The sequence below is a fragment of the Aethalodelphis obliquidens genome, unplaced genomic scaffold, assembly GCF_003676395.1.
Source record: "Aethalodelphis obliquidens isolate GAN/ISIS:26980383/991018 unplaced genomic scaffold, ASM367639v1 scaffold86, whole genome shotgun sequence".
NCBI classification, from domain to species: domain Eukaryota; kingdom Metazoa; phylum Chordata; class Mammalia; order Artiodactyla; family Delphinidae; genus Aethalodelphis; species Aethalodelphis obliquidens.
In genome coordinates this window covers 1-22611 of record NW_020838030.1, presented here as the reverse complement: position 1 = coordinate 22611, position 22611 = coordinate 1, and the positions used below count along the sequence as shown (strand labels likewise).

Genomic DNA, 22611 nt, shown 5'->3' with positions numbered 1-22611 from the left:
CTTCTCCCCCTCCCCTCCCCCTCCCGCTTTCCCTCACTCCTTTCTGCCTCCCTCCCACCCCCAGCTGTTTCATGCTGAGCCAGAGCTACGTGACACACGTGCAGGGCCACCTGTGTCTGCTGGGGAAATCCATGCCCTGGGGATGCTGGGTTGAGCCCGTTCTGGCCTGAGCTGTGATGGGCAGCTGGTGCTGAGGGTGGCCAGTTTGTAGTAGTTTGGTTTTCTCTGGAGCCCTTTTGCTTTCTTTCCTCAGGTCTGGATCACCAATGGAGGACTAGCCAGTGTTTTTACTGTGTTTGCAAAGACAGAGGTTGTTGATTCCAATGGCTCAGTAAAGGACAAGGTCACAGCGTTCATAGTAGAGAGAGACTTTGGTGGAATCACCAGCGGGAAACCTGAGGATAAGTTAGGCATCCGAGGCTCCAACAGTGAGTGGCACGTGCATGCATGTGTGTGTATGAGAGAGAAAGAGACAAGGTGAGATTTTATCTTGATAAAAAGGTATCAAACATCAAGATAACATGAGACTTAAGTAGTTTTGTTTCCACCTGAGCATTTGGCAAAATCTCTCCACACATCGGGCAATGATGACTTCAAGGTGAGGTCGTCGCCACCTTGTGGCGCTCAGCCTTGGAGGGAGGTGGTGCTGGGGGTCCTGGGTCAGTGTTGCAGTACAGCAGACCCCCATCTTTCCAGCCTGGGACTCCTCCTTCCTCCCTTCTCCCTCCTCCCCACCTAAGCCCAGTCGGCACTCAGCTCACTCGAGGCTGGTATCCTGTAAGTGGCCCTCGGCCCACCTGGAGCTGCCCTGTGGTCCTCACGAGGCTCAGCCTCTTGGGTCCCTTAGCTCGGACTGTGGAGGGTCTGAATGAATGAGCGAGTGAGTAAATGAACCGCGTCCCTCGAGTGGGGGTCGGGGGTAGAGCGCTTCGTCCCCCTCAGCTGAGGTCCTGGATGTCATGTGTTCCAGCCTGCGAGGTCCACTTTGAGAACACCAGGGTGCCCGTGGAAAACGTCCTCGGAGAAGTTGGAGGCGGCTTTAAGGTGCGTTGCCCTGCGTGTGCTGACCTTTGTTGCAGTCTCGTGTGCGTTGGCCCAGCTTCCCGTCACCTCCCTGCTGGCAGTGCACTGGGCTGGGCTGGCCGGGCGGCCATGCATGGCTCTCTGCATGGAGGTCAGCAGAGCGGAGAGAAGTCAGCCTTGGGAGGCAGGGGTGCAGCAGCGCTCAGTCTCACCCTCCCTCACGTAGGGGTAGAGTCCTCCCCCAGCCAGTGGAGAGAGCAGCCCAGTGGCCCTGCAAAGCTCAGGACGCACAGCCCTGGGTCCTCAGTGCTTACCCTGATTTTTTTTTCTTAGAGTAAGAATATATTTAATAACAGGTAATTCACATGACAAAATTTACCATTTTCAAATGAATGCTTTGTTGGTTTTTAGTATATTCACTGTGCTTGTGCAACCATCTCCATGGTCTAATTCTAGAACATTGCCATCACCCCAGCAAGACACCCCATACTTTCTCATTTCCCTCTCCCAGAGCTCGGCCGTCGCTGTTTCACTTTCTGCTTCTGTGGATCTGCCTGTTTTGTTTGTTTGTTTATAAATGTATTTTATTTTTGTTTTTGGCTGCATTGCGTCTTTGTTGCTGTGTGCGGGCTTTCTCTAGTTGCGGTGAGCGGGGGCTACTCTTCGTTGTGGTGCGAGGGCTTCTCATTGCGGTGGCTTCTCGTTGTGGAGCACAGGCTCTAGGCATGCGGGTTTCAGTAGTTGTGGCACGTGGGTTCAGTAGTTGTGGCTCGTGGGCTCTAGAGCACAGGTTCAGTAATTGTGGCGCATAGGCTTCGTTGCTCCACAGCATGTGGGATCTTCCTGGACCAGGGCTTGAACCTGTGTCCTCTGCACTGACGGGCGATTTTTTTTTTTTCTTTTTTTGCGGTACACGGGCCTCTCACTGTTGTGGGCTCTCCTGTTGCGAAGCACAGGCTCCGGACGCGCAGGCTCAGCAGACGTGGCTCACGGGCCCAGCCACTCTGTGGCATGTGGGATCTTCCCAGACCGGGGCACGAACCCGTGTCCCCTGCATGGGCAGGCAGACTCTCAACCACTGCACCACCAGGGAAGCCCCATCTGCCTATTTTGAATGTTTCATTTAGATGGAATCCATGTGTGGTCCTTCCTGTATGGCTTCTTTCACGCTGCATAAGGTTTTCAAGGTTTATCCAAGTCTAGCAGCTGTCACTCCTTCTTATAGCTGAGTAACGTTCCATCATGTGCATGGACCATGTTTTGTCCATCTGTCATCAGCTGATGGACATTTGGGTTGTTTCAATTTTTGGCCATTTGAATAATGCTGCTGTGAACAGTCATGCACGTTTTTGTGTGAATGTTGTTTTCCATTCTGTTGGGCGCACACCTGGAAGAAATGGAGGGTCAAATGGTGACTCTATGTTTAGCTTTTTGGGGAACCGCCAAACTCTTCCACAACAGCTGCACTGTCTCACATTCGCAGCAGCAGTGCCTTAGGGTTCCAGTTGCTCCACATCCTTGCCAATATGTGTGATCGTCCATTTTTAAAATTACAGCCATCCTCGTGGGCGTGAAGTGTATCTCGTTGTGGTTTGATTTGCATTTCCCTGATGATTAGTCGTGTTGAGCATCTTTTTATGTGCTTATTGGCTATTTATCCCCTTTGTTTATTTTATTTTATTGGGTTGGCCAAAAAGTTCGTTCGATGTTTTCCATAAGATGGCTCTAGTAGCATTTAGTTGTCTTTAATTTCATTCGAAACAATTTTGCTAGATCGTATTTTGACAGCTGTCATATCAACATGCATTTTTTAAAAAAACTTATCAAAATTGGTGAATTTTTGTGTAGCCATTTTAATATTGAAGGTGGAAGAAAAAAAAGCAACATTTTGGGCATATTATGCTTCATTATTTCAGGAAAGGTAGAAACGCAACTGAAACGCAAAAAAATATTTGTGCAGTGTATGGAGAAGGTGCTGTGACCGATCAAACATGTCAAAAGTGTTTTGTGAAGTTTGTGCTGGAGATTTCTTGCTGGACGATGCTCCACAGTCGGGTAGACCAGTTGAAGTTGATAGATATCAATCGAGACATTAATTGAGAACAATCAACGTTATACCATGAGAGAGATAGCCGACATACTCAAAATATCCAGATCAAATGTTGAAAATCATTGGCACCAGCTTGGTTATCTTAATCACTTTGATGTTTGGGGTCCATATAAGTTAAGTGAAAAAAACCTTCTTGGCCATATTTCCACATGGATTCTCTACTGGAATGTAATGAAACATTCCATTTTCAAAACAAATTGTGACCGGCAATGAAAAGTGGATACTGTACAATAATGTGGAATGGAAGAGATTGTGGGGCAAGCAAAATGGACCACCACCAACCACACCAAAGGCTGGTCTTCATCCAAAGAAGGTGATGTTGTATATATTGGTGGGATTGGAAGGGAGTCCTCTATTATGAGCTCCTTCTGGAAAACCAAATGCTTAAATCCAACAAGTACTGTTCCCAGTGAGACCAACTGAAAGCAGCACTTGAAGAAAAGCATCCGGAATTAATCAACAGAAAATGTATGATCTTCCATCAGAATAATGGAAGACCACATGTTTCTTTGATGACCGGGCAAAAACTGTTACAGCTTGGCTGGGAAGTTCTGATTCATCCACCATATTCACCAGGCTTCAGATTTCCATTTATTTTGGTCTTTACAAAATTCTCTTAATGGGAAAAATTTCAATTCCCTGGAATACTGTAAAAGGTACCTGGAACAATTCTTTGCTCAAAAAGATAAAAAGTTTTGTGAAGATGGAATTATGAAGTTGCCTGAAAAATGGTGGAGGTAGTGGAACAAAACTGTGAATATGTTGTTCAATAAAGCTCTTGATGAAAATGAAGAATGTGTCTTTTATTATTACTTAAAAACTGAAGTCAGTTTTTGGCCAACCCAATATTTTATTGAAGTATAGTTAATTTACAGTGTTGTGCCATTGTCTGCTGTACAGCAAAGTAACTGTTATACACATACAGACATTCTTTTTTTTTAATACTCTTTTTCATTATGGTTTGTCACAGGATACTGAATATAGTTCCCTGTGCTATACAGTAAGACCTTGTTATTTATCCATTCTGTATATAATAGTTTACATTTGCTAGTCCCACACTCCCAATCCTTTTCTCCATCTCCCCTCTCCCCCTTGGCAACCACAAGTCTGTTCTCTATGTCTGTGAGTCTGTTTCCGTTTTGTAGATACGTTTATTTGTGCCATATTTTACATTACACATATAAGTGATATCAGATGGTATTTGTCTTTCTCTTTCTGACTTACTTCAGATAATACGTCTTTCTGACTTACTTTATGATAATCTCTAGTTGCACCCATGTTGCTGCAAATGGCATTATTTCATTCTTTTTTATAGCTGAGTAATATTCCATTGTATATATGTACCACATCTTCTTTATCCATTCATCTGTCAGTGGACATTAAGGTTGTTTCCATGGGCTGTTTATCTCCTTTGAAGAAACATTTTTCCAAATCTCTGCCCGTCTTTAAATTGGGCTATTTGTCTTTATATTGCTGCTCTGCCCTAATTTACTGGGTGGCCTGGGTAAGTGTCTTCACAGTGGGAAGCTGCCCCACCTTGGCTGTGAACAGGGATCAAAGCAGGACCTCCCTGGCCTCCTGAGCATTACAAGAATCACCCAAGGACCGTCAGCCAGGGCTCCAGCCACTGCTGCCTGGGAAGTGTGGAGCAGAGGGTAGGGGAGGTGGAGGGCACACAATGGGCGTCTGTGTGCAGATGTCACACACAGATGAGGGAACACGTGAGTCCCCTGAAGCCCGTCCCTGGGGAGTTGCCATCCACTGTTCACACTTTTTTGTTTACCTATTTTATTATTATTTTATGTTTTTGAATTTTATTTTTTTTATACACCAGGTTCTTATTAGTTACCCTTTTTAGTAGTATATATTAGTATACATGTCAATCCCAATCTCCCAGTTCATCACACCCCCACCCCCACCCCCTGGCGCTGCCCCTGGTGTCTTTACGTTTGTTCTCTACATCTGTGTCTCAGTTACTGTCCTGCAAACCAGTTCATCTGTACCATTTTTCTAGGTTCCATATATATGCGTTAATACACGATATTTCTTTTCTCTTTCTGACTTACTTCATTCTGTATGACAGTCTCTAGATCCGTCCACATCTCTACAAATGACCCAGTTTCATTCCTTTTTATGGCTGAGTAATATTCCATTGTATATATGTACCACATCTTCTTTATCCATTCGTCTGTCGACGGGCATTTAGGTTGCTTCCATGACCTGGCTATTGTAAATAGTGCTGCAATGAATATTGGGGTGCATGTGTCTTTTTGAATTATGGTTTTCTCTGGGTATATGCCCAGTAGTGGGATTGCTGGATCATATGATAATTCTATATTTAGTTTTTTAAGGAACCTCCATACTGTTCTCCATAGTGGCTATATCAATTTACATTCCCACCAACAGTGCAAGAGGGTTCCCTTTTCTCCACACTCTCTCCAGCATTTGTTGTTTGTAGATTTTCTGAAGATGCCCATTCTAACTAGTGTGAGGTGATACCTCATTGTAGTTTTGATTTGCATTTCTCTAATAATTAGTGATGTTGAGCAGCTTTTCATATGTTTCTTGGCCATCTGTATCTCTCCTTCAGAGAAATGTCTATTTAGGTCTTCTGCCCACTTTTGGATTGGGTTGTTTTTTTTAATATTGAGCTGAATGAGCTGTTTATATATTTTGGAGATTAATCCTTTGTCCGTTGATTCGTTTGCAAATATTTTCTCCCATTCTGAGGGTTGTCTTTTCGTCTTGTTTGTAGTTTGCTTTGCTTTGCAAAAGCTTTGAATTTTCATTAGGTCCCATTTGTTTTTGTTTTTATTTCCATTACTCTAGGAGGTTGATCAAAAAAGATATTGCTGTGATTTATGTCAGAGTGTTCTTCCTGTGTTTTCCTCTAAGAGTTTTATAGTGTCTGGTCTTACATTTAGGTCTCTAATCCATTTTGAGTTTATTTTTGTGTATGGTATTAGGGAGTGTTCTAATTTCATTCTTTTATATGTAGCTGTCTAGTTTTCCCAGCACCACTTGTTGAAGAGACTGTCTTTTCTCCATTGTATATCCTTGCCTCCTTTGTCATAGATTAGTTGACGATAGGTGTGTGGGTTTATCTCTGGGTTTTCTGTCCTGTTCCATTGATCTATATTTCTGTTTTTGTGCCAGTACCATACTGTCTTGATTACTGTTGCTTTGTAGTATAGTCTGAAGTCAGGGAGTCTGATTCTTCCAGCTCCATTTTTTTCCCTCAAGACTGCTTCAGCTATTCAGGGTCTTTTGTGTCTCCATACAAATTTTAAGAGTTTTTTTTGTTCTAGTTCTGTAAAAAATGCCATTGGTAATTTGATAGGGATTGCATTGAATCTGTAGATTGCTTTGAGTAGTATAGTCATTTTCACAATATTGATTCTTCCAATCCAAGAACACTGTATATCTCTCTGTTTGTATCATCTTTAATTTCTTTCATCAGTGTCTTATAGTTTTCTGCATACAGGTCTTTTCTCTCTGTAGGTAGGTTTATTCCTAGGTATTTTATTCTTTTTGTTGCAATGGTAAATGGGAGTGTTCCTCAATTTCTCTTTTAGATTTTTCATCATTAGTGTATAGGAATGCAAGAGATTTCTGTGCATCAATTTTGTATCGTGCAACTTTACCAAATTCATTGATTAGCTCTAGTAGTTTTCTGGTGGCATCTTTAGGATTCTGTATGTATAGTATCATGTCATCTGCAAACAGTGACAGTTTTACTTCTTCTTTTCCAATTTGTATTCCTTTTATTTCTTTTTCTTGTCTGATTGCCATGGCTAGGACTTCCAAAGCTATGTTGAATAATAGTGGTGAGAGTGGACATCCTTGTCTTGTTCCTGATCTTAGAGGAAATGCTTTCAGTTTTTCACCATGGAGAATGATGTTTGCTGTGGGTTTATTGTATATGGCCTTTATTATGTTGATGTAGGTTCCCTCTATGCCCACTTTCTGGAGAGTTTTTATCAGAAATGGGTGTTGGATTTTGTCAAAAGCTTTTTCTGCATCTATTGAGATATGATCGTATGGTTTTTCTTTTTCAGTTTGTTAATATGGTGTATCACATTGATTGATTTGCCTATATTGAAGAATCCTTCCATGCCTGGGATAAATCCCACTTGATCATGTTGTATGATCCTTTTAATGTGTTGTTGGATTCTGTTTGCTAGTATTTTGTTGAGGATTTTTGCATCTGTATTCATCAGTGATACTGAACTGTTCTTTTCTTTTTTTGTAGTATCTTTGTCTGGTTTTGGTATCAGGGTGGCCTCATAGAATGAGTTCGGCAGTGTTCCTTCCCCTGAAAATTTCTGAAGAGTTTCAGAAGGTTGGGTGTTAGCTCTTGTCTAAATGTTTGATAGAATTCACCTCTGATGCCATCTGGTTCTGGATTTTTGTTTGTTGGAAGATTTTTAATCACAGTTTCAATTTCATTACTTGTGATTGGTCTGTTCATATTTTCTATTTCTTCCTGGTTCAGTCTTGGAAGGTTATACCTTTCTAAGAATTTGTCCATTTCTTCCAGGTTGTCCATTTTATTGGCATAGAGTTGCTTGTAGTAGGCTCTTAGGTTGCTTTGTATTTCTGCAGTGTCTGTTGTAACTTCTCCTTTTTCATTTCTCATTTTATTGATTTGAGTCCTCTCCCTCTTTTTCTTGATGAGTGTGGCTAAAGGTTTATCAGTTTTGTTTATCTTCTCAAAGAACCAGCTGTTACTTTTATTAATCTTTCCAATTGTTTTCTTTGTTTCTATTTCATTTATTTCTGCTCTGATCTTGATGATTTCTTTCCTTCTACTAACTTTGGGTTTTGTTTGTTCTTCTTTGTCTAGTTCCTTTAGGTGTAAGGTTAGATTGTTTATTTGAGATGTTTGTTGTTTCTTGAGGTAGGATTTTATTGCTATAAACTTCCTTCTTAGAACTGCTTTTGCTGCATCCCATAGGTTTTGGATTGTCGTGTTTTCATTGTCATTTGTCTCTAGGTTTTTTTTTTTTTTTTTTTTTTGTGGTACGCAGGCCTCTCACTGTTGTGGCCTCTCCTGCTGCGGAGCACAGGCTCCGGCCACGCAGGCTCAGCGGCCATGGCTCACGGGCCCAACCGCTCCGCGGCATGTGGGATCTTCCCGGACCAGGGCACGAACCCGTGTCCCCCTGCGTCGGCAGGCAGACTCTCAACCACTGTGACACCAGGGAAGCCCTCTAGGTATTTTTTGATTTCCTCTTTGATTTCTTCAGTGATCTCTTGGTTATTTGGTAACATATTGTTTAGCCTCCACGTGTTTGTGTGTTTTACGTTTTTCTCCGTGTAATTTATTTCTAATGTCATAGCGTTGTGGTCAGAGAACATGCTTGATATGATTTCAATTTTCTTAAATTTACTGAGGCTTGATTTGTGACCCAAGATGTGATCTATCCTGGAGAATGTTCTGTGTGCACTTGAGAAGAAAGTGTAATCTGCCGTTTTTGAATGGAATGTCCTATAAATATCAATTAAATCTCTCTGGTCTGTTGTGTCACTTAAAGCTTGTGTTTCCGTATTTTCTGTCTGGATGATCTGTCCACTGGTGTAAGTGAGGTGTTAAAGTCCCCCACTATTGTGTTACTGTCAGTTTCCTCTTTTATAGTTGTTAGCAGTTGCCTTATGTATTGAGGTGCTCCTATGTTGGGTGCGTATATATTTACAACTGTTATATCTTCTTCTTGGATTGATCCCTTGATCATTATATAGTGTCCTTCCTTTTCTCTTCTAACGTTCTTTATTCTAAAGTCTATTTTATCTGAGACAAGTATTGCTACTCCAGCTTTCTTTTGATTTCCATTTGCATGGAATATCCTTTTCCATCCCCTCACTTTCAGTCTGTATGTGTCCCTAGGTCTGAAGTGGGTCTCTTGTAGACAGCATATATATGGGTCTTGTTTTTGTATCCATTCAGCGAGCCTGTGTCTTTTGGTTGGAGCATTTAATCCATTCACGTTTAAGGTAATTATTGATATATATGTTCCCATTACCATTTTTTAATTGTTATGGTTTTTTGGGTTTTTTTTTTATCACGGTGCGTGGGCCTCTCACTGTCGCGGCCTCTCCCATTGTGGAGCGCAGGCTTCAGATGCACAGGCTCAGTAATTGTGGCTCACGGGCCTAACTGCTCCGCGGCATGTGATCCTCCTGGACCGGGGCACGAACCCGTGTCCCCCACATTGGCAGGCGGATTCTTAACCACTGCGGCACCAGGGAAGCCCTGGGTTTGTTTTTGTAGGTCCTTTTCTTCTCTTGTGTTTCCCACTTAGAGAAGTTCCTTTAGCATTTGTTGTAGAGTTGGTTTGGTGGTGCTGAATTCTCTGAGCTTTGCTTGTCTGTAAAGCTTTAGATTTCTCCCTCGAATCTGAATGAGATCCTTGCTGGGTAGAGTAATCTTGTTGTAGGTTCTTCCCTTTCATCACTTTAAATATGTCATGCCCACTCCCTTCTGGCTTGTACAGTTTCTGCTGAGAAATCAGCTGTTAACCTTATGGGAGTTCCCTTGTATGTTATTTGTCATTTTTCCCTTGCTGCTTTCAATAATCTTTCTTTGTCTTTAATTTTTGCCAATTTGATTACTATGTGTCTCGGCATGTTTCTCCTTGGGTTTATCTTGTATGCGACTCTCTGAGCTTCCTGGACTTGGGTGCCTATTTCCTTTCCCATGTTAGGGAAGTTTTCGACTATAATGTCTTCAAATATTTTCTCGGGTCCTTTCTCCCTCTCTTCTTCTTCTGGGACCCCTAGAATGTGAATGTTGTTGCGTTTAATGTTGTCCCAGAGGTCTCTTAGGCTGTCTTCGTTTCTTTTCATCCTTTTTTTTTATTCTGTTCCGCAGCAGTCAATTCCACCATTCTGTCTTCCAGGTCGCTTATCCGTTCTTCTGCCTCAGTTATTCTGCTATTGATTCCTTCTAGTGTATATTTCATTTCAGTTATTGTATTGTTCATCTCTGTTTGTTCTTTAATTCTTCTAGATCTTCGTTAAACGTTTCTTATATCTTCTCGATCTTTGCCTCCATTCTCTTTCCGAGGTACTGAATCATCTTCACTATCATTATTCTGCAGTCTTTTTCTGGAAGGTTGCCTATCTCCACTTCATTTAGTTGTTTTTCTGGGGTTTTACCTTGTTCCTTCATCTGGTACATAGCCCTGTGCCTTTTCATCTTGTCTGTCTTTCTGTGAATGTGGTTTTTGTTCCACAGGCTGCAGGATTGCAGTTGTTCTTGCTTCTGCTGTCTCCACTGTTCACACTTTTGGTGCTTGTCTTTCTAGATCTTTTTAAATAGCTTACATCACTGAAATATTTCTGCGTGTGTGTGTGTGTGTGTGTGTGTGTGTGTGTGTGTGTGTGTGTGTGTGTAAGAGGTGATAGCTGGTATTTTTCCCTTATCAGCAAGCCCTCATAGTCTTTTCATGCTAGGGAGTTTGATTTGCTGAGGTTCAGAACCACACAGCATTTCCTCATGTGGTGACGCCACATTCACTGTCCCTGCGTCTCCAGGATCGAGCATTTAGCGCAGTTTCCCTTCTTCCCCACTCGGGACTGCACTGCATGGCATGTATCCTTATACATAACTTGCACACTTCTCTCATCACCTCCTGAGTTTAAATACCAGTCAAGTTTCTGGGTCAGAGGACGTGGTCATTTTTAAGTTCTTGGTCCATGTTGCCATGTTGCCTGCTGGACGGTTGGACTGTGTGTAAGGTCTTTCCCCAGTCCTTTCCAACTCTGCAGTAAAAAATTTTTTTCCATTGTGTTAGGTGAGAAGTGATGGTTTTAGTATGCAAAAGAAAAACAGATTTCTAAAGCCCTATCTTGTGATGAGTGGGATTGCCGGCCAGTCAGCCTCAGCACTGAAAAGCGCGACACGCTAGGGTGATCCCAGCGATGGCGGGTAGGATGACCACAGGCCCGGGGAGTGCCGATGCCGCGTGCGGTCAAGTAGGAAGTTCATCGGGGCGCAGAGGCAGTCAGCGACGGGGGCTGCGGGGACGGCCGTGTCTCGTACCTGGAGTGTAGTTGTGGGAGGGGACTGCTCTGCGGTAGGAAGGTGACCACGCAGCAGGATCAGGCCTGGGTGGGAGGGAACGCCTAGGCTCACGAGCCCTTTCAGGTAAGGCTGAGCTGGCCAGGCCTTCCATCCTCCTGGGGACTGGGGCCTGGTGTCCAGTCCTCTCCTCCTCTTGTTCTTGTGGTAAGTGAAGCTGAGAATCAACCACGAAGGGGCTGTGACGTAAGTTTGTTCATGCAGCTGTGAGGCGGCCTTTAAGAACCAGTCTGGGAGAAGGGACCAAGGGTGGGGGTTCAGTTCCTGCTTGCAGTCCTGGCAGGTCAAGCAGGACCGGTGTCCCCCTCCTCGTCCCCCCTCCATGTCCTGAGACACAGGGAGTCTGACATTACAGGTCACAGGCCCGAGCAGAGGCACAACAGGTCACACTGCACTGTGACCTCGCCGAGCCCCAGCTTCTGGCCGTGCCCACCGAGTTGCCCACCCGCCTCGGACTCGCCTGTCAGGACCAGTGCTGCCTGCCCAGTGGCTGGAGCAGGTGTTTCCAGTCTCCCCAGCCCCACAGGATCTGTTTTGAGAGTCTCCATTCAGGTTATTTAGCAAGTAGTCATAAATTCAAATTCAGAGGCACGTTTGGTTAATCCCAGTCACGCAGGCGAGCAGTCAGTACAAGCAGTGCCACGTGTGAAGCTGAGCCCCAGGCTGCCTGCTGCCCCCAGGCCCCAGCCCTGCCTTGACGCCTCCTCCTTGGGCCTCACAGGCTTGAGCAGAGGTGGGCAGGTGACAGCGTCCTCTAGGAGCCTGTGCTGGTGGCCACACATCCACCGTGTGCCTGGGATGCCCCTCCTCCCCTGCTGCCAGGGTGGCTATGGTCTCTAGGTCCCTAGGTCTGTAAGGGGGTGCCTCCCCAAACCCGGGTAGTCTGGTACTTGGGAAGCAGTGTGTGTGCTTGCCGTCGGCTTTAGGGAGAAAGTTGGGGTTGGAAGAGGGGCGTGAGGCTCACAAAACTCCTTAGCTAGGGTCACTACTGTAGGCACTGCGGGGGGAGGAGCGCGTCACGTCTGTGAAAGGGACTGGCTCAGTGCAGGGTGCACGGGCGTGCATGTCAGGCAGCTGCGTGCTCTGTCTGTGACTGGCTCACCACTTGGAACCTCTGGCTCTTCATCTGTGAAAGGAGGACCCTGACGCTGAAGCGTTGCTGGGAAAGTGAGGAGTTGGCAGTGGGTACCCAGCCCGTCTTAGTTTCTGCTCTCTTCCCCTGAGGCTGAGGGAAGTGGCCACTTCCTTTAGAATAAGGGTGTCCCATTTCTTTTTTTGGGGTGGGGGGTGCCTTCAGGGATGTTTGTGAGAGCATCTCAGTGACAGATTGCCTGGTTCTGAGGCGTTGGGACTGTTCTCTCCCGGCCCGGGGAGGGTTGGCAGGATGGTTAACTCCATCTGGATGCTGCCTGTTGTCTTCAGGAAAGCTTTTGGTAAGAGCAGATGAGCACTGTTGCGGTCTGTCCCCTTCAGCCCTCTGGGGCCCTCAGCTTTCCCAGCTGGACCCGCACTGAGCCCTCCTCTCTCTGCAGGTGGCCATGAACATCCTCAACAGCGGGCGGTTCAGCATGGGCAGTGCCGTGGCTGGGATGCTCAAGAAACTGATCGGTACGTAAGTCAGGGACAGCAGCCCTTTGCGGCAGACTTGCCCCTGGTGCCCCTGCCTGCTCCGGCCCAGGGGCTCTGCCACGTCCCTGGGCGGGCGGGCCAGCGCTGAGCCAGGCCGCTGACAGCCAGTCCTGTCCAAGTCTAGGATCAGGGCTTCAAGTTAGACTGAAGGGTGCACTGAGGCTGCCCCTGAAGGGCTAGTGTTGAGGTTTCAACACGCACAGGATGGGGGAGGCGGGGGACCTTCTGGTGGAGGTAGAGAGGGGTGGCTGCTCTGCCTGCTGAGTGAACACCTGAATGTGGGCTGGACACCGAAAAGCCTGAGCACTGGTTGTCTGTGGATGACTCTGCACAGTGGGTGAGCCGCGGGGTCAGCTTGGGGACCCTGGTCCCTCAGCCTTTGGATTGTCCCTTTCCTCTTTTATGGGCACTGAACCCTAGACTTCCCTTTGCCAGTGAAGTTAAAACAGCCTGATAGGGGTTTTGGGGGGCACGGAACGTCACTGCCATCTTTGCTTTGTGCGAGGGACCACAGGGACACGCAGGGCCCTGGCTGTGGTGCGGGCGTACCCGGGGCCAGCTCCCCACTGGGTGCTCAGGAAGCTGCTCAGAGTTCAGGGCAGAGTTCGTTTATAGACAAAGGGACGGACGCTCAGAGCAGGGGAGTGATTTGCCCGAGACCACACTCCCCGATCAGACTGCGAGCTCAGGGCTTGTCTCCCTCTGCTAAGCTTCCCCCAAGGCCCTGAGCCCATCTGGACTGTGCTTCCTTGTCTGGAAAACTCAATGCAAGGGCTTCACTCTCGTGGTCAGTCTGTCCCCAGAGAATGTAGAGCCCCTGAGATCGCAAGGCCCAGAAATGGGGGAATGTGGGAGCCTGTCCACCCTGGGTGTCTACCGTGCGAGCCCACTGTGAGAGTGGGTTACGCGTGAATGTCCGTGGGGAGTGTTGGGAGAGTGCTGGCTGCAGGGAGGGGGTCCGCTGTGGGCACGTGCGCGCCTGCAGGGCTGGCGCGGAAGCCACAGGCCACCCTCCTGCTGCCAGATGGACACATGTGCCGGGTGTGAGCCTGCTTCTCTGTGCAGGGCGTCCCGTGGCCTTTGCTGTCTCTCTGAGGTCAATAGTGTTGATGAGGGCAGGGAGACCACGTGGCCCAGGCTCGGCTGCTAAGAGCGAGAGTTGGGTCCAGACGTGTCTGACTGGCTCCTGATCCTGCTCTGCCTCCACCCTGGGTGCCACTCAGAGGGGACAGTCACTCCTGAACCTGGAGATGTTGGAAGGCAGGACTCTCATTTTCAGGGTGTCGGTCTCAGCAGACCCGCTCCTCGTAGATCCTGCCTGAGTGTTTGAAGGGTGGTGACGATAGACTGAGGAAATCGTTTTAAGACAGCCGGAAAATTGTTCTTTGATAACTCTGCTCCTCTTCAGAGATGACCGCTGAGTACGCCTGCACGAGGAAACAGTTCAACAGGAACCTCAGCGAGTTTGGCTTGATTCAGGTATGGAGGGTCAAGCACCGCACGGGCTGACTCTACCTCGTGGGCATTGAAAGTGTGCTTGGGGCTCTGTACTGCCGACTCCTAGGCGGTGATTCGGGGAGAAGATGAGCACGTGGCCCCTTTTACGAGTGCCGGGCCTTGGTGCTCTTGGGTACTGGGCCTGGTCTGAATTGCCTTCTCTGCTGCTCGGCAGGTTTGGGTCTCAGTACAGGCAGATTCTTTCTTGATTGTGTATTTTTCTGAACGCTCCAGGAGAAGTTTGCCCTGATGGCTCAGAAGGCTTACGTGATGGAAAGTATGGCCTACCTCACCGCGGGGATGCTGGACCAGCCGGGCTTCCCTGACTGCTCCATCGAGGCTGCCATGGTGAAGGTAACCCCACGCACAGCGTGCCTGCCGTCTTCCTCCTTAGTTTGTCTCTGCTTAGGTATTTACGAGGTACCCACCGTGCCAGGCACCCCTGGGATGCAGCCGGGGAGAGCAGAGTAGCGTAGGAGCAGCAGCAGAGGACAGCGTCCAGCTTACGAGAGGCCAGTGTCTCCCAGCAAGCTGCTGGTGATGACAGCAAAAGAAGAGGATACACACTGTGTATTGTAACTTCCTGTCTTCCTAACAAAGCAGCTGGGCTTCCTTGGGAAGGACTGTGCTGTCCTGAGTCTGTGGTCTTCCTGCATTTTGGTATCAAAACTTCCTTTCATGAAATAGCTGGTGGAGGCAAACAGCACAGAGTTCCCTGTGCTTCTGTCTTGTTTTGGGGAGGGGGGTCAGTTTTTGGCCACCAGTGAGACGTGACAGTCAGGGCTCCTACCTGGGTCATCTCATCCCAAAGCCCAGTCCTCCGCGTGGAGCTCCCACCCCGTCCGCAGCCACCTGGCCCCGAGGCAGAGGGTCCTCCTCCTGAAGGGGCTTTGGGGCTGACGGCCCCATGCTGACCTCGCCCCGGGTCCACGGCAGGTGTTCAGCTCCGAGGCCGCCTGGCAGTGTGTGAGCGAGGCGCTCCAGGTCCTCGGGGGCTCAGGCTACATGAGGGACTACCCGTACGAGCGCATCCTGCGCGACAGCCGCATCCTGCTCATCTTCGAGGTGAGTGCGCCGCCCGCCAGGCTCTCGGCCCCGCCCCGCTCTGCTGTGGACCCCAGAGCCTCGTGGTCCTGGCGCCAGGCCGCAGAGCCCAGGCCGGCTGGCGCGTCCTCTCACTCGACCGCCCGCAGGTGTCCGCCTGGGAGGCCGGGGTGCAGCCTCCAGTGCCCATTCCAGGTGATGAGGCAGCTGGCAGGGTCACCCCAAGGGCATTCCCCGGCGCCTCTGATGTTGGGAGTTCACAGGCTGGGAGCAGGGAGGAAAGGGCATTGGGACCCCAGAGTCGCCTTTGGGGCGCTACTGGTCTGGTCGTGCAGCCTGGCTGAGAGAGGACGACTCCAGAACACCAGTGTGGTGAGGGGCTGGGGTCTCAGGAAGGAGCGCACTTGGCCTTGGGGGCAGAGAGGGCAGGGGAGTGGAGTGTGCCAGGTCCTGACGGGACCGTACCTGCTGGTACCAGGTAAACGGAGCAGCGGCCGGTCCTGCTCGGCGGGGCTGGGGTATTGGTGGGGCAGGGTGGGCAGGGCAGAGGGACTGGGCAGGAAGGCCAGAGATACTGCCAGCCATGGAAGCCTATTTGGATCGTACTGTGAGGGCCGGGAAGCAGTAACAAAGTTTGGAGCAGAGAATGGCTTGCTTGCATTCACGACCCTGGAAATGCCCCAAGCCTGCCCAGGGCGTAGGTGGCAGCGGTGCGGCCAGCGGCTGTGGAGGGAGGCCGGCCAGGATTTCAGGCTGGACACAGGTGTGCAGAGGCAGACCCTGGGACCAGTGCGAGGCTGGGCGCCTGGGGGGCTCCCCTTCCAGGGGAAAGACCGCATTGGCTGCTAGTGTCCCCTGTGTCCTCTCCCTTAGTGGACAGGGTGCGGCCAGCCCGAGGCCCCAGGGACAGGTCCCACCTCACGACCCTGCTGCCCCAGGCCTGCCTCTCCCAAGGCCCCTCCCCTTGGCCCGGGTGAGTGCGGTCCTCTGTGGCTGGTGGGGTGGTCAGCACGGGTTCAGGGGCTCTGAGGGGTGCAGGGCCCTCAGCGTGAAGCCAAGACCACCCGGGACGGGCCCGGGTCAGCCTGGAGTTCTCCCTGCTGCCACTTCTGCTCCCACGGAGTCTCCGTCCGTGGCGCGGCCTGGCGGTGTGCCCCAGTCCAGCCCCGCCTCTCTGACTCTCAGCACCACTGTGCACGACAGGCACGAGCCCCCTGGTCTGCGTCCCCGAGGTCACGTGGCTCACGGTTGGGGGGGTGCCCAGGGGTGGCAGCAGGGAAGAGGTAGCCCCCGGGGTGTTGGCACCTGGCACTGTGGTGCAGCCAGCTGCTTCCCGAGGAGCCAGGCCTGGACTGAGCCAGTAGTGGGTCCACTAAGGACTTGTGTCCTGGGTACTAGTACCCTTCACTTCTTTTAAGGGGGCTGTTTCTCTGCTTAAAAGAAGTAAAATCGGAAGCTTGGAAAAAGGAATGACTCATGCACAGTTGGTCATGGGATGGGGTAGGTCCCAGAGGGAGGCCGCCGCCATCTGGTCAGCCCCAACTTGTCCCGCGGAAGCAGTAGCCCACGTGCTGCCCTGGCCCCCGGTCACAGCCCTGCTCCCAGCTGCTTCTGAAGAGTGAGCGGGATGCAGCAGGGCCTAGCCAGTCACACACGCGGCACTGCTAGGGCTGCCCTGACGTGGGCAGCCTTTGACCTGGATAATGTTGGCCACAGGGAACCAACGAGATTCTCCGGATGTACATCGCCCTGACAGGCTTGCAGCATGCCGGCCGCATCCTGACTGCAAGGGTCAAGTAGGTACCGCGTCCACCGTCTGCCCCTCGGGTCCACCCTGCCCAGCAGAGGCCTGTCCCGGGGCAGCCAGAGAAGGGTGCTGCCTCATCCGTAGACCAGGCGTGCAGCCTGGCAGGGGTCAGTTGGCTCACAGGCTGGCTGGAGGGAGGGAAGCCGCCAGGGCCCTGCCCTCCTCCCCTGCAGCTCCCGTCTAGAACCGGGGCAAGGAGAGGCGCCAGCTCCAAGGCCAACACAGGACTGGTTTCCTCTCCTGCCCCCACCCTGGGGCCAGGACAGTGAGTAGTCCCTGCCGGCGCCCAGGCATGGCTGGCCCAGAGGACTTCTCAGGCTCTCGGGGAGAGAATAACCTGGAAGCAGGTGTGACCCGGGTGTCCCCTCGGGCTGTACAGGAGACGGCTGCTCCCTGACGAACTGTCCAGGTCCTGGGTTGGCCCCTCTGGCTTTGCATAGTCAGGGAGCTTTTGCCCAGGTTTCCTAGAGCTGCTGGCATGGAGGCGGGGCCGTGTTGCTGGGCAGCAGGAGCCGGCTGCAGGGCCTCTGCTTACAGAGCCTGGGTTCTCTGCAGGCAGCTTAAACAGGGCAATGTGACCACCATCATGGAGACTGTCAGCCGGAGGGTTCGGGACTCCCTGGGCCGAACTGTGGACCTTGGGCTGACAGGGAAGCTCGGAGCCGTGCACCCCAGCATGGAGGTGAGTGGGTCCAGCCAGGGGTATCCCCTTCCCAGAGGGGGCGTGGCGGGGGCACCGGGGAGGACCAGGCAGTCCGAGGGTCACCAGGTGCCTTCTCCACCCTGTCACGATGGAGAACAGCCAAGCCTGGCAGCAGGGCCTGGGCACCACGGGAGGGCGGTGCTGAGCGGAATCCTCCCCCCGGCCCCCCAGGACAGTGCCCACAAGCTCGAGCAGAACGTGCACTACTTCAGCCGCACGGTGGAGACCCTGCTGCTTCGCTTTGGCAAGGTACCTGGGGGCAGCGAAGCGGGCCAGCATTTGTGAGATGACATTTTGCCAAGCGTGGGGACCAGGCCTAGAAATCTTGGTCACCTTGGAGGGCTGGGGAAGCAGGGCTGGCTGTGGCTGCCTGCCCTGGGGACCACTCAGCTAGCTGGGGAGCGTGGGGGGAGCCCTTGCTGGGTGGGCACCTTCTAGGTGACCAGAGGCTCCCTGGAGCCGGGAGGGGCAGCCCCACCTGGACCTTACTCTTAGGACCTGATCTGTGTTTCTTGCATCCAAAGGTGGTAATAAGCACTGGCCGGTGGTCTCAGCCCGGCTTCTGGGACATGATCTTGTCTTGACTCCTGCCCAGATCTGGACAGAGCTAAGGGAAAACCCGAAGGGAAGGCAGTGTTAGCCCTGCTCCCCCAGGGTGTAGAGAGAGGCTGAGAGATGAGCAAAGGTGGGCCTGGAAGAGTGTGTTGGAGTCGTGTCCGGGTGGCCAGTCTCCACCCTGCCCTCTGTTCCCAGACCATCGTGGAGGAGCAGTTGGTCTTGAAGCGAGTGGCCAACATCCTCATCAACCTGTACGGGATGACAGCCGTGCTGTCGCGGGCCAGCCGCTCTATCCGCGTGGGGCTTCAGAACCACGACCATGAGGTGGGCCCGCCCCTCCCACCTGCACAGGCAGCCTCCCTGCAGGGGTCCTCCTGCTGCACTTTAATGAGGCTGGGTAGTGGGGAAGGGAGGGGCTGGGCGCGTCCAGGGCTGTGTCCTGGGGGTCAGGGTGAGCACGGGGTCCACGCCAGCTGACCCAGAAATGGGTGGGGTTGCCAAGTTGTGTCCGTGGCCATAGCTGGTGCTCTCAGCTCCCATGGGCGGGTCTGTGCTGTTCAGGACACAGGGCCACTGCCCTTCACCTTCCTGCCTGGGGGCGGGGAGGGGGAGTGAGTGTGGAATCCGAAACCCAGCGCCCTCACCCCATGTGCCAGCAGGGTGGGTGCGGTCTGAGCACCTGCTGTGTGCACGCCCGCAGTCTTGATGTGCACCGTGCCTGCGGGGATTGAGTCACTTGCCCTGGGGACAGAGCTGGTTTGGCTCACGGCTGCCATGGCTTCTGAGCCAGGCCACCTGACTCTGGTCAAGCTGCCCGCTTTGGCTGACCGAGTTCTTTGAAGCTCAGAGGTCAGGCTCCAGGCCGGGCGGCGCTAAGGCCCAGCGATCCCAGGGTCCTCAGCAGTCATCCTCTCGGACTTTGGTTCTGGCAGGTTCTGTTGGCCAACATCTTCTGCACGGAAGCTTACTACCAGAATCTCTTCGCTCTGTCTCAGCTGGACAAGTGTAAGTGGGCGGCTCAGGTTGGGGGAGAGTGGGGGGGTGGGACCTGATGCCAGGTGAGAGCCTCTTGGGGGGACCCCTGTACCCAGCTGACCTGCGGAGGGAGGAGCGCGGGACTCCACGCAACTCTGAGCACTGGCACCCCACACCCACCGTGCTGACGCGGCTGTCACCACCTGCAGTGGGGATGACGAAATGGCTTCTCCAGCAGGTGGGGTCGCCAGGGGGCAGCCCACAATCACTTCCTGGGGACGGGGCTGCCACCTTCAGGGCTCCTTCACACCGGAGGGCTGACTTCGTGATAACAGGAACTGCTGGAACATTTTTTTCCAAAGATCACCTACTCTTCCTCTTTCCCTCCCAGATTCTCCGGAAAATCTCGATGAACTGATCAAGAAAGTGTCCCAGCAGGTCCTAGAGAAGCGAGCCTACGTCTGTGCCCACCCTCTGGACTGGACATCCTGAAGCAGGGGGACGGCATCCCTGCTGCTGTCCGCCTGACACACGCCTTCCAGAAGGTAGAGAACTTGCTTTATTACAAGCTGACCAAGTTCTCTGACGGGCCTTCTCCAGGCCCCCGTGGGCACTATTGTCTGACACGATCCCGGGCTCTGAGCCGACACGGGGAGAGCGCGGAGCTGCTGAGACTCGCCTCACCGGGAGGCTTCGGGGTGGAAGCTGGCCTGGGGTGGTAGGGCCGCGTCTCAGCAGGGTGGCCATTTCTGCCAGACCACACGTTCTCCAAGAAACAGCTTGAAAACCGCGTATGTGTCATTCTTTAAGCTAGGAGCCAAAGGAAGGACAGTTTGTGTTTCCCCTTCTAGTGTTTGCTGCACTGGTCACCTGTTTCCTCAGAGCCAGCCTCACAACCTCTTGACCCTGAGCTCCCCCCTGTGGTGGTGGCTTCCAGGGCCCTTTGTCCTCATGTGTGAGAAGAGGGCTCCAGGAGCAGAGGGGCAGGTGCCCGGGCCACGGTGCTCTGCGGGTTTGGTCCTGCGCAGGTGATGTTGCTGCTGCCTGACAGCAGGTGCTGCTCCTAGCTGGTGCTTCTCTGCCACTTGACAAGGACGAGCAGCATCTTCCGGCGGCACAGACGGGCCTCTACACACCTGCCCTGGTGTGCTCACCTGGCAGGCTTCCTGCTCGGGCGGTTCCCAGTGCTTTGCCCATCACAGGCCTTGCCTTGAGGCGGCCAGGCTTTGGTCCTGGGAGGAGGAGCCGTCATCCACCTGCGGGGCTAGGCCTGCTGCCGGCGTTCTGACAGCTCATCTTCCCGATGACACCGCAGCTTCTTTGCTGGCGTAGATGGAGAGGTCATGGCTTCTCACCTGGTGCCAGGACAGCAGTCTGCGGGGAGCTGTTCTCACCCATGTGTCTTCAGGTGTGCGCCCTGGGGCTGGGAAGGGCCGGAGCAGCGAGCCTGCTGTCCCTGCACTGGACCACAGCAGTGACCCTGAGCCTGGGACCCTGCCTGCGGCCCCAGAGCCTGGGGCCTCTACTGAAGGGAGGTGGCACAGCCCAGAGGAGGGGAGTAGACCAGTTTCAGCAGCTTGTCAGCATGTCCTCCGGTTTCACGGAGCTGTTACCAGCAGCCCTTAGGAGTCAGGGAAGGAAAGCACTCCACCGTTTATCCAGTCTAGCTTTCTGGGCAAGGGGTCTCTTTCTGGGCAAGGGGTCTGTGGCCAGATCAACTCACCGCTCTTTCTCCCTGAAGATTCTGGTTCTGTTAATTCACAGGTTTGGTTCTCTACCTATAAATGATTTCTGGTCCCTCTGCACAAACGGGGGATGAAGAAAACTTGGAGGGGTGGTGTGGCCAGGCCCCCGCCCGCCCCCACGGGTGACAACCAGCTGTGTCTGGGAGCCGGAAGGGCCCAGCAGCACCCAGAGCCTGCCGAGGCTGGTCATGGGTAACACAGTGTGAAGCCTGAAAGCCCTTAGCCCTACCTTCCAAGGCCTCCCTTTCATAGAAACCAAGCCCAGAGCGGTGGCGGGACCTGCCCCGCCCCCCCCCATCACACAGCAAGTGAATCCAGCTGGAACCAGAAGTTCCGGCCAGCCTGCGCTCTGAAGCCAGCCCCCCGCCGAATCCTGATTTCCCAGCCCAGGAGTGTGGCTGCTAAAACAGAACAGGTGCCGCCCACAGTTACCTGTCCCGGGCTTTGGCGCGGGAGGGGCCGGTGGCGGCTGTGTGTACAGATCCAAGTCCTGGGGGTGCCGGTCCCAGCCCCTGCTCTCGCGGTGCAGCACTGACTCCAGTATTTTAGCAAACAGCGCTTTCTCCCTCCACTCCTACGTTGGGGGGCAGCAGGTCAGGGGGAGGCCCCTGCGGACGCCCACCGGAGACCCACTCCCGCCACCCACCTCTGTGACGGCGCCAAGGGGTGGCAGCCCCAGGTGATGTGTCCTGCCCGTGCTGTGAAGACCGGTCACTTGGAACCCGTTGGGTGTGAGCCAGGCGTCACGGGACTTCCTCTCAGCTTTTCTCTTCTCATCTGAATCCTGAGGCTCCACTGTGGCTGACAGGTAGCTCTGGGAGTGCGTGAGTCTCCTCGGCTCCTGGAAATGCGAGCAGACGTGGCTAGATGGGCTGACAGCGGACCTCGGTGGGGCTGACCGGCTGCCAGTCTTGGGGGCAGGATGCTGGCTCCTGGCCGTGCGGGGTGCATGCTGGTTACCAGAGCCAGGCAGCAGCCCAGTGAGGGCCACGTCCCTCGAGGAGCGAAAAAGCTGAACCCTCCTATATTTTCGTGGGAATGTACATTGGCAAAAGCCACCATAAAGGACAGTATCGAAGCTCCTAACAAAAGTAAAAGGAGCCCAGCCCCAGGAGCACTCCTGGGCGTGTATCTGGAGAAACCCATAATTGGAAATGAACCAGGCGCCCCACAGTTACAGTTCCAACAGCCAGGACACAGAAACAACCAAAATGTCCACCGACAGACGACTGGATACAGACAATATGGTACATATATACAATGGACTATTACTCAGCCATAAACAACAATAAAATAATGCTATTGGCAGCACCATGCATGGACCTGGGATAATCATACAATAAGTGAAGTGAGTCAGAGGAAGACGAATAGCATATGATATCAGTTATACCTAGGACTGAACACTAGACACACATGAACACAGCATGAACACTGTGT

At 52.0% G+C, this 22611-nt stretch overlaps 1 protein-coding gene across 4 annotated transcripts in view; it reads left to right on the top strand.

The window, feature by feature from the left end:
• The window catches only part of ACAD9 (acyl-CoA dehydrogenase family member 9), a 64370-nt gene extending 44151 nt beyond the window's left edge, over positions 1–20219 (top strand). For 2 of the 4 annotated variants that reach the window (XM_027093678.1, XM_027093681.1), the window contains exons 7-18: positions 254–428; positions 971–1044; positions 12749–12824; positions 14254–14324; positions 14577–14696; positions 15279–15407; positions 17103–17182; positions 17749–17875; positions 18068–18145; positions 18650–18778; positions 19387–19459; positions 19821–20219. In XM_027093678.1, coding sequence (XP_026949479.1) covers positions 254–428; positions 971–1044; positions 12749–12824; positions 14254–14324; positions 14577–14696; positions 15279–15407; positions 17103–17182; positions 17749–17875; positions 18068–18145; positions 18650–18778; positions 19387–19459; positions 19821–19921 — 1233 coding nt within the window. In that variant the 3' untranslated portion in view covers positions 19922–20219. The other 2 variants (XM_027093679.1, XM_027093680.1) reach the window with 2 other exon arrangements.
• The last annotated feature ends 2392 nt before the right edge of the window (positions 20220–22611 follow it).